At 40.9% G+C, this 11,856-nt stretch overlaps 1 protein-coding gene across 1 annotated transcript; it reads left to right on the top strand.

Moving 5' to 3' along the window:
• Positions 1-553: 553 nt before the first annotated feature.
• On the top strand, positions 554-6,866 carry NXNL1 (nucleoredoxin like 1). Its single transcript, XM_073318527.1, has 3 exons — positions 554-974; positions 2,812-3,811; positions 5,511-6,866. The coding sequence occupies exons 2-3, from the start codon at positions 3,486-3,488 to the stop codon at positions 5,809-5,811; spliced, it is 627 nt and encodes a 208-aa protein (XP_073174628.1). The 5' UTR covers positions 554-974; positions 2,812-3,485; the 3' UTR covers positions 5,812-6,866.
• The last annotated feature ends 4,990 nt before the right edge of the window (positions 6,867-11,856 follow it).

Here is an 11,856-nt window from a genome sequence, read left to right as displayed (position 1 = left end):
ATGGAGACCCCTGTCACCCTGGCTGCGGGGCTGCGCTGGCCGCTTCAGGGAGCAGTGTGGGGCCGGGGCAAGTAGGGAGCCTCTCTTAGCAGCAGCCCCGCTGCGCTGCGGGAGATCACGATCGACTGGGAGATCCTCTAGGATCGACCCATCAGTGGCCACTGGGATAGAGGGACTGGAAGGAGGAGCATAAAGGGGCTGGAGGGAGAAAGGGCTGAAAGGAGGAGCACAGAGAACCTGGTGGGCGGGGCTGGAGGGAGGACTATACAGGGGCGAGCTGGGATAGCGTTTTTGGTTTTCCTGGGTCAGGCCTTTCTGCTGGAAATGGCACTTGCTCCAGACACACTGCAGTAACCCTTCCCCTTGGCCTAGCTCTACAGGCCTGTGTACAGGCATCTGGCAGGGCCCAAAGCTAATGCAGAGCAGAGGTGCATCATGCGCTTCTGGTGGGCACCCCAAGCTGGTGATGCACATAGCAAACAATGGGACCTTTTCCAAAGGTGACTGAAATAATCCAGAACAGAGTTACAGCTAGGAAAACAAAAAAGCTTAAAACATTTTGTGGGCTGTGTATTTGTGGTGAGTTTAGGTGTTCCCCTTATCAGATTCCCCCAGAGCTACACTGATTCCCTTTCATTCTCAAACACAAAATATATGAATATGCAGAGCTCATAGGACCAGATTCTGATATCAAAATGGAATAAATGAAGAGTAATTCCATCTAAATTAGTGACTTTACTTCTGAGTTACACAGATATAATTGCATTCAGAATCTGGTCTGTGGGGGATTTCCTTTTTTTGTTTAAAAATGGGAGTAACGATGCTGCCTCTGGTGGGACACAACTGAGAGTATCAATTCAGGACAAATTACTTAGAGCAGGGCAGTTACAGCCCAAGGCTGGGTTTCCTTTACCATTAAGGCACACCAAACCAGCCAAACAGAGAGGACTTCGGTCTCACCCCACTGGCTAACCGTAAGTACAAGCAGTTCCCTTAGACACTCCAGTTTCCCAGTATCACCACCAGTACCACTTGTTATGGGGATAAATGGTTATGAAAACCAATACCCCAGTAAAAGAAAAAAAAAAGTTCTCCGGATCCCAAAGGACCAAGCCCCAGACCCAGGTCAATATACAAGTCAGATCTTACTGACAATCATGCTGTTGCCAATTCTTTAGAATCTAAAATCTAAAGGTTTATGCATAAAAGAAATATAGATGAGAGCTAAAATTGATTGTGCTTTCTTTGTTCCAACCAAAAAACTGTTGTAGCCAGCATTGCAAGGTATTTACATGCCAGATATGCTAAACATTCGTATGCCCCTTCATGCTTTGGCCACCATTCCAGAGGGCATGCTTCCATGCTGATGACGCTTGTTAAAAAATAATGCGTTAATTAAATTTGTGACTGAACTCCTTGGGGGAGAATTGTATGTCTCCTGTTCTGTGTTTTATCCACATTCTGCCATATATTCCATGTTATAGCAGTCTCTGATGACGACCCAGCATGTTGTTCATTTTAAGAACATTTTCACTGCAGATCTGACAACATGCAAAGAAGATACCAATGTGAGATTTCTAGAGATAGCTACAGCATTCGACCCAACATTTAAGAATCTGAAATGCCTTCCAAAATGTGAGAGGGACCAGGTGTAGAGCATGCTTTTTAAAAGAACAACACTCTGATGCAGGAACTAAAGAACCCAAACCACCAAAAAAGAAAATCAGCATTCTGCTGCTGGCATCTGACTCGGATGGTGAAAATGAACATCCAGCTTTGGATTGTTATTGAGCAGAACCCATCATCAGCATGGACACATGTCCTCTGGAATGGTGGTTGAAGCATGAAGGGACATATGAATCTTTAGCGCATCTGGCATGTAAATATCTTGCAATGCCGGCTACAACAATGCCCTGTGAACGCTTGTTCTCACTTTCAGGTGACGTAAACAAGAAGCGGGCAGCATTGTCTCCTGAACATGTAAACACACTTGTTTGTCTGAGCGATTGGCTGAACAAGAAGTAGGACTGAGTGGACTTGTAGGCTCTAAAGTTTATCATTGTTTTATTTTGAATGCAGTTATTTTTTGTGCATAATTTACATTTGTAAATTCAACTTTCATGATAAAGAGATTGCACTACAGTACTTGTATTAAGTGAACTGAAAAATACTATTTCTTATTTTTACAGTGCAAATATTTATAATAAAAAAAATAAAGTGAGCACTGTATACTTTGTATTCTGTGTTGAAATTAAAATATATTTGAAAATGTGGAAAACATGCAACAATATTTAAATAAATGGTATTCTATTGTTTAACAGTGCGATTAATCACAATTGGTTTCTTTAATCGCTTGACAGCCCTAACTGTATGTATTAAACAGTATTTGAAAATCAGTTATTTTTACCTGCCAAATCTTGAGTCTAGGGTTCTTTGTTTTCCTGCCAGAACAACTGATATCATAATCACCTAAAACAAATATTTCTCTGCAGTTCCACCTTTACTTTAGGTGTTTGTGATCTCAGTAGCAAGAGCAACAACTCTGAGGTCAAGATTTTGCAAGTGGATATAAAACAGATTCTCTAATATTTTATTTTACGAGGTATTAAACTCCATATATCTTTGGCATAAGCTTATCATATAGCACTGAACACAGCTGGAGCTTACCTATTATATACAATATTGTATAAACTTATTAGGCTAGCATGTTATTGATTTGAGATCTTAAAACAGTTTTTCATGTTAATACTAATTCCTCTTTAAAGATCATGAGCATAGTGGACCCAAACTCTTTTTTCTCTTTTTAAATAGAGAATTTTTCTGTCCTCTTGAAGAGAGGTTATATGCAAGTACAGTTGACGGAAATCAGATTCGCAAAAGCAATGCACAGGGTTGTCATTGAATATCTTCATTTAAGAATATCCTCAGTGGCATACCAGAGATTGTAAAGATGCTCCCCTTCTCTCCTGCTTCCTTTAGCAACAACCATCCCCCCATCCTGCTTTCCTACCAGGGAATTGTTACAGCTTGTACCAATGACAGATCCTGGTGCATTTCTGTGATCGTTTAACAGCTGCTCTGAATGGCCCCACAGGAGCAGGTCAACAGTTTAAGAAGATTAAAGAAGTCTTTGCAGAGTTTGATGTGTCAGATACTATTAATAGGCTGGGAGATGAAGCACAACAGGAAGACTATTGGATTTACTGTAAACCCAGGCAGAGCCTAAGCAGCAGCAGGACTGGTGCATTTTCTGACAGCATTGTGAAGGGAACAGTATGTAGAAGGAATGATCTTACTGACAAACTCCTGGAGGCAAACAAATTTCATGAGGGGACCCTGAAGAGGCTGTGCAATCTTTCCTCACACTGAATTCCCAGACATAGGGATGGAATCCTGCCTTCATTGCAAAAGAGTCTCAAATTGATCAGTTGTAATTACTTATTAACTAACCTTTTATCAGCCTGATCTCCTAGGCTTAGCTAGCCATGGTTTCCCTTTTCATTGGGAAGATCCTGATTACAAACAACAAGGACTGTGATGAAGTGGACACTGAGAGTGAACTTAGCCAGAGACTGGATAACAAAGTGATGCTGCTGTATTTTGGATCTGGTGAATGTACTCGATGCCAGGAGTTTTCACCTGTCCTCAAAGATTTCTTTGTGAGACTCACGGATGAATTTTATGTGGAAAGGGCTTCCCAGCTGGTCCTGGTATACGTGTCTCAGGATGAGACAGAGGAGAAGCAAGAAAAGTTCCTGAAGACTATGCCCAAAAGGTGGCTGTTCTTACCCTTCCAGGATGAGTTCAAAAGGTAAGATCTTAATAAACCAACAAGACAGATAATTTAATCTAATCAGACACAGATAACAGTTCACAACAGACACACAGATGATAGCATAGTACTTTGCACTTATCTAGCACTCTTTATCTGTAGAAGCAAAAAGAAAAGGAGTACTTGTGGCACCTTAGAGACTAACCAAATAAATTGGTTAGTCTCTAAGGTGCCACAAGTACTCCTTTTCGCGAATACAGACTAACACGGCTGTTCCTCTGAAACCTATCTGTAGAAGGAGTTGGGTCCCCATTATTATAGATGGAGAAACTGAAGCTCAGCAAGGGGAAGTGAGTTGTCTAAGGCCACACAGTGAGTCAAAGGGGCATAGCCAGAATTAGAAATCAGGAGTTCTGACTCCCAGTCCCAAGATCACACTGCTAGATCCAGCTGTCCCTAGGTTGAGGTTTCAGATTCACAGTAGCACATGTATTTTAAAAGTCTGTTTGGTGGATTATTATTGGCAATCTTTGTGAAAGGAGTGAGTTTTAAGGGTGGTTTGAACAAAGAGTGGGGAGAGATTCCAGTCGTACGAGAGGGAAAAGAATACAAAGTGGGTGTAATGAGAAGGGAGGCTTTGGAGAAATATAGACAGCAGGAATAAATAAAGCTGGATCAGCATCAGTGCAGTTTGTCTACAACAAACTCTTCTCTGTGAGAACCAGTATTGTCCAAAGGACTTAGCATCAGAGTACCTTGATTCTATTCTTATCTCTGCCACTGACTCGCTGTGTGGTCTTCGCCAAGTTTTTCAACCCTCCTGCCTATTTGTTGCTTTGCAAAATGGAGATAATACTGTACTTTATCATTTTGCAAAGCTCATTGTTACCTGGATGAAGTGAGCTAGGTATGTACAGGGAGCTAGATAAGTACAAAGTGTTTTGTTATAGTTGTTTTTAAGCAGTTTTTTGATATATTCCTAAGGAGTCAGAGCCATAAAGGCTCATCTAGTGCTGTGATTTCCAGATCCTCAAAGCTTTGTTACAATTGGTGTTTTCTGGCAATCTGGATACTGAGTGTTTTGTGTTCTTTTACAGTGCCTGTTTATTTCTTGCTCTTAAAAGGATCCAACACAGTGATTGTCCCACCGGGCTGCTTGTGAGACACTAGAAAACATGTAAAGCAAAATATTGTACCCACATTAGTGGCAGAATAAGCAGCAATGTAAATAGTAGTTGATTTCGAATGCTCCCTGCCCACTTGACAATAAACCTGAGCATGTTACAGCTTAAACGCTTCCTATGAATTTTAACTATTTAGTTCTTACTTCCCTCTGTGTGGCGGGTCATTGAAATTAGCCCCATTTGCTGGCACAGAGAGGGGAAGTGACCTGCTCAAGTCTGTACACAGAGTCATTATGAGAAGTAGAACAAGAAAGCAGGATTTCTAGCTCACGTCCAGTTCATAGACCCATTCCCATGTTGCCCATAAGGGTCAGGAGTGTTTTCCTTCCCAGAGAAGATACTGTACACGTCATGCAATTAATCACCTAAAAAGGAGGTTTGGAAACTCACCCCACAATGCGGTAGCAGGAGGGGCAGCAGCAGCAGCATGGGTATCCCCAGCAGCATGGATATCCCCAGCACTCTTCCCAGCAGAAGGGATATAATGTCTTCAGTGGCTTGCCATGGAGCTCTGGGCTTTGTGATTTAAGGTTTCTTCCCTTGTTGATTTCCAGGGAGCTGGAGTTGAGGTTTGCTGTGTCCAACACACCTGTAGTGGTGGTGCTGAAGCCAAGCGGGGAGGTGATTGCTGGGAATGCTGTGGAGGAGATCAGGTGCTTGGGCACTGCCTGTTTCAAGAACTGGCAAGAGGCCGCTGAGCTAGTTGACAGGAGCTTTCTCTTGGCAGAGGACTTTGATGACTTGGCCAAGAGGAGCATCACCGATCCCATCCGCCGCCTCAAGTACAAGCTGGACAAGAAGACAAGGAAAAAGAAGGAGAAAGAGGAAGTGCTCTGTCCTGATATGGAATTATGAAGTTACAGCAGTACATACATTTGCTAGGCTTTTGGTTATCCTAAAACAGGAGCCTAGAGACTCGCTGTCAAAACTCTCCAGACTCAAGGGGGTAGCTTTACTGGAGCACAAGTTAGTATAGACATTTGTATCTTCACAAAGTCTCAGGATCTCAGTGGCAACTGGAGGATTCTGAACAGGGAACAACATGTGGCTGGGGAGATGAGAGAGCCATGCCAGGATTAAAGATGCAGCCTGAGGAGAAGTTTCAGAGTGGTAGCAAAAAGAACGAGAAGTACTTGTGGCACCTTAGAGACTAACAAATTTATTTGAACATAAGCTTTTGTGAGCTAAAGCCCACTTCATCAGATGCATGCAGGAGAGAATAGGCATTTCCTTTTCCTCACTGACATCTATTCATATAATAATAGGTCTGTTTATATTATAACGGGGATATTATTGGACAGAAATGCCCCAGAGAACATTTCCTCCTGTACTCACACTCTCTTTTTTCCCTTTATTGCCTAGAGAGTTTCTGTTAGCAGCAAGCACATTAATGACAGTCTGGCTGTATCAGCTCTCACATTTTGATTTCTTGACCTAAAGAATCTAAACCTACCTTAGTGAAAGTCTCACATTGAGATCTCAGCCATTCATTTACCTAGAAATTAGCCAGAAAATGAACTACTACAGAAGAGCAGACTGGCTTTCAGAAATACTGCTCTGCACAATAAAGCAATTGGTAATTCACCAAAAAAAGTGAGGAAGACATTTTAATTTTTAAAAACAATAGTGTATATATGGATTGCTCTTAATGTGTTATGCACAGACCACTAAAAGGACTATGAACCAAATCCTCCTGTGAAACAGGTGAACTGACCAACACATTTTACTTGTTATGGACCCAGGTGATACTGGTGTGAGTGACAGTTTCTGATTCACCTTGCATATCACTGGTAACATTATGCAGTTTAAAGTTCTAGAACATGTTAATTTCAGTGCTGCTGAATGGATTTTTTCCCCACCATCATTGTTTGATTTTTATGTTCAGTGATGCTGATGCACCCCTACAGGGCTATGTGAAATAATAAATAAACCATAGTTTTAGTCTCTAATCTGTGTTGCCATCTACTGGTAGTAAGTAGCAATTGCTGAATACCTGTCTGTCACAAAAAGAAAAGGAGTACTTGTGGCACCTTAGAGACTAACCAATTTATTTGAAATGAGGGCATGACTGACAATTTACAATCATTTTAGCATCTTTTAGGCAACTCCTTTTACTCTTTTGTGCTAACTAGAACCTCATTCAAAATTGAGGCATTTCATTACTATGGGTCTAATAAGGGATTAGAAACTACTTTTCTTTTTTTGCCACAGGAGCAACTAGGACTGAATCCTGTTTTAGTTAGCCCATGATTTAACAAGGCACAGTCTCAAGGAAGCCTGCAATGAGAGATCTTTGACTGCCCCTTTCCAAATTACTACCTGTGGCCTCACTCATTAACTACCCAGGTTGAATTAAAATAGTTTTGTGTGCAGGCAATTGCTTTAGACAGCTAGGCTAATAAATAACCTAGTCCCTATTATCTCAGTTCTAATACATAGGATAACTCAAGACTTCAGCAGCTGAGTCAGCAGAGAGAATGGACACAACTCCAATCCTGCTATCTGGTTGCACCCATAACTCCAACTGCTCGGCACCTCTGGAAATCAAGCCACTTAGATAGCTGTATAAATAAAAACTTAGGTGCCTAAATTTAGGCATCAGTGTTTGAAAATTTTGGCCTAAGTGACCTGACCACAATAAACTCATGGAAGAGCAGGGAATAGAACCCAGTAATCTTGCATTTCAGTCCCCTGATTTTATATTCTTAAATTGCCCAGCAGGCCAGTTTAAATAGCCTGAATGAATAAATGAAAGAATTGAAAGAAGGTGTGTTTCTAGTGAAGACAGAGAGAGGCATAAGGCAGGACCAGCCTGTTCAACTTGTTTTCTCTTTTAATCCTCCCTCTATTTACCTAGCAAGGCTGGCAGGTAGAAGGGAAAAGGGGGAGGAAAAATGTAAACTGAAGGGGTGCCACCCTCAGCTCTAACACTATGCAAGTCCTGCCTGGTCTGTAAAAGGAGTGTATCTGTAGACTTGCTATATTTCTGATACTCTAGGATACAAAGAGGAAAATAATGAAACAGAATATCATGTGCGTTTTGATATTCTGTGTAAATGACCTGTTGCATCTTATTATTTCTCAACTGTCTGGTCATCAGCAGGGCCAGAGTATCTCACAAAATGTATCTGAAAAGGAAACCATTTCAAAGTGTGATTAAAGGTTACTTGAGAGAACAATATGTTCAGCATCCAGTTCACTGTCTTTGGGACATTTTCTGTGTTCTGTACAGCACTTTGGTGCTTAATAAATAGATAAAAATAAAAACATTTGGGATGAAGTAGCTTTGGGATGAGAGATACTGGACTTCCTGATCCACTCCAAGTCTCAGATAAAGCAATGTACCAAGTTACTTAGGTCACTGTACAACAACAGGTGATTATACCAATATAATTTTAAACCCCTCTAAATTAAAAATCAAGAAACAAAAATATTACTGTATGGGAGGAGGAAAAGGATAATGGTTTTATACACAGACCCACACCTACCTATCTAAAGACTGCCAGTATTAGTGTTATGGCTACTAATTAGCATCCATAGTGCTTCCCATTCTCCAAGCATTGTGATGCTATTGAAAAGACACTCTCCACTTGAATTCATGTCAGCTTAAAAAAATAGTAAAAAACATTTTCAAGTGCTGTACCGACTCATGACTCCCTCTGCTAATTTTTGCAGTTTTACAATCATATTTTCCAATGTTTCTTTCCTTTGTTACTGTTTGAAAAAAGGACAAGTACAACTATACAATGGAAATGGAACAACTATACAAAAGAAAAGTGAACCTGACAAAAGGCAAAGTGCTGGCATGCTGATGAAGAGAACCATTTGTTTGCTCTAACCTTTTTCTGTTACAGGCTCTGAGGAGTTACTTGTGACAATAGCAGGGGCACAGTTTTCTGAGAGAAGTGTGATTTAAGTGAACAGTGCCACTTTAACTAATGACTCCTTCTGGCACAGCCTGGAGGGCTGTCAACACTGTATTTAAAAAATAAGGGACTGTTTCTTAGCACCCCACCCCTCCTCCTGATATTATCATTATTATTATTATTATTAAGAAGAAGAACTCATCTACATTTGCTAGGAGTGTTTCTTGCTGCTTTTTGCAGCATTCGGCAACTCCCGATCTTGTTGTACATAGACGAAAAATAAGGGACATCCCTTGTAATAAGGGACTGTTGGCAACCCTAGGCACAGGGCCAACTTTAAATCAACCTGCCACTGTCTAGACAGCAGCCAAGGTACAGAATTGACTGTGGATGCTCCACCTACTGAGCAAACATGCTATTGCACCCTGTACCCACTCCGAAACAGCAGAGAAGCCTGGCTGCAAATCCTGCTAAAATGAGATTACAGTAGTTGAGCCTCATGGGCATAAGCATGTGTGTTGTTGTGTGAGGTCATCTCAGGATAATTAGGGTTCAGCTCACACAAGTTAGTGGGAAAGACACTTTCATGCTAAGTTTGGCTCATGGGAGCTTTCCAGGGAAAGAGTGTGACTGCAAGTGATGCCAAGATCCAACTACTGTACTTGACACCTCAGTTAAGCTATCCAAGATCCAGAAAGACAACAAGGATACAAAAACTCTGTGAAGGAAGTCATCAGGTGTATACAGATGTCAGATCCAGTGATGCCTAGTTCTGTGTTTCCAAAGTGGGCCAAAAAGAAGCTTAAGTCCTAACAGCACCAATTACTGAGGGTGCAACAGGGATCTGGGCACATACTCAAAGTTAACATGCACCCATTTGACAAGCTTTTTATATTATTGGTAATATAAATGATGAAGAATGCTGTATGAAATAGTTGTACAACTAAGATGGAGTGTTATGGGTAAGTCCTTCAACACTGGACTAGCACTGTGTACAAATAAGTCTGGATATCTACATTTTTTAAAAGACAGTACAGTGATCTAGAAGTTTGATGAGAAAAGCAGTAAGTAGAGAGGTAGAAAGCTAAAGAAGTATAAACATGAGTATGCTTTGTACCCCTATAAAATGCTCATTGAATACTTTAAATATATTATTACAGAAGTTTAGTATTATCAGCACACATGGCATATAAGTACTCTATTAAAGGCAGTGCTCATTAGTGGCTAGAGCACAGGATTAGAAGCAGGGAGTTCCTGCATTCTAATGCTGGCTCTAATATTCTCTCCATCTGTGGCCATGGGCAAGTCACTTAACTTCTCTGCATCTCCACTTCTCCATCAATGAAATGAAAACAATACTGTTTGACTGACCCAGATCACGGGTGTTGCAAGGACCGATTTCCTAATGTCTGTAAACTTTTTTAAGTTTAAAAGCACTATATAAAATTCTGAGTATTATATGAGTGAATGTGTATATAAACTAAACTTTTTATTATATGTGTGTAGTGCACATAGGGCATCCCAATCGCTTATTGGGGCATCTCGGTGCTACCATAATACAATAATAATACATTTCTGAGCAATTCATTTTCCAAACTCTCCACCTGCTGGCTTGTCTGCATAACTCATTTTTCTTTTTGAACTATACATTAATCTTCTTATAAAAGATCTTGTTATGCTTGTGTAATTCAATTTGCTAATAATTTTTACTACGAAGGCTGTTTGCAGATCTTCAGGTAGTAAAGGGGTTAACAAAAGAGTGGTAGCAGGATCAGTTTGCTCCTATAGATGGTATAGATACTCTGGGAAATGAGTGATTTCATAAGTTGCAGCAGGAATGTGGAAAATCCACATAGCCTGACACTTGTCTGGAGTTTGAGAGACTCATCCCACACAGACAACACGTAGTGAGACTTCCAGGACTGGTTCCCTCTGAAAGGATTCAGACTGAGGGGCGTATCAGTTGAGTTCAGAAACTGGCTGCAAACATCAAGAGCTGTTGCTGCACAAAGGACTGAGTCAGGACAACTACTTGATTTTCCATTTTTATCAGCCAAGAGTGAGGTGCCTTTAAACGCGGGACAGTCGGCAAATTGATTTTTCAAACAGGTTGTCATTTTTGTTTTCCCCCTACCCCCAACTTAAATAGGGAAGGAGAATGAAGGTGATTCATAACATTCTAGCATCAGAGGGGTAGCCGTGTTAGTCTGTATCCACAAAAACAACAAGGAGTCCGGTGGCACCTTAAAGACGAACAAATAAATCTGTTAGTCTTTAAAGTGCCACTGGACTCCTCGTTAACATTCTAGCAGTGCACCTAGAACACAAATACTTTTACTTTTAAAAAAATCTGACTTTAATTAAAAGACCTCACATGAAAACACAGTGCTGCTGCATGTGGATATTTGAGTTTCACTTTGATATCAGTCTCTCTGAGGAAAATCTGAACTTGGGTCTCCAACCTTCCTGAACTTGGGTCTCCATTTGCTGAAATGTGCAGGAGGAGGAGTTTTTATAATGGTATTTACTACACGTTTGAAGTGATTAAAGTCTCGTTTGCTAGACCGTCAAAAGGCAGCAGCAACAGATTAGAAAATTATATTTAAATAAATGCTCACAGCAATGATTCATGAGAATTAATCTCAAACCCTCAGTTATTCCAGGCATTTTGTATTGAATTTTGAGGCCTTGTACAGAATGTTTCTTCTACTTATTTTAGGAACAGCAAGCTGTGCAGAAGTCTGTAGGACTGCAGAAATGTGTAACAGAAAACATGGTTTGTGAGAAAGAGGTTCTCCTTTGTGCTTACTAATACCTCTGACATTACCATGAGTCGCACAGGAGTACAGGACAATGCCAGTTACATTCAGATCGGAGGCAAATCACCAGATAATGGGCACTTCACTCCTGAGCATGACTCTGGGTTCCTGACTGCTGTTTGGGCTTCTGTCCAGAAACCTACCTCTGGTAACTGCATTGGCCAAATGGACCTGTGTACCAACAAGCTGCAGCATGTTACTGGACATCTGAGAAA

This window comes from Lepidochelys kempii, chromosome 20 (assembly GCF_965140285.1).
Source record: "Lepidochelys kempii isolate rLepKem1 chromosome 20, rLepKem1.hap1, whole genome shotgun sequence".
NCBI lineage: Eukaryota > Metazoa > Chordata > Testudines > Cheloniidae > Lepidochelys > Lepidochelys kempii.
Note: the sequence above shows the minus strand (reverse complement) of the source record. Positions and strands in the feature narration are given on the sequence as shown.

Bases quoted from the DNA above. Each gene is read 5' to 3' on its own strand.
- NXNL1 (XM_073318527.1), top strand. From the start codon at position 3,486: ATGGTTTCCCTTTTCATTGGGAAGATCCTGATTACAAACAACAAGGAC. The intron at 3,812-5,510 runs GTAAGATCTTAA...GTTGATTTCCAG, and splicing joins TTCCAGGATGAGTTCAAAAG to GGAGCTGGAGTTGAGGTTTG.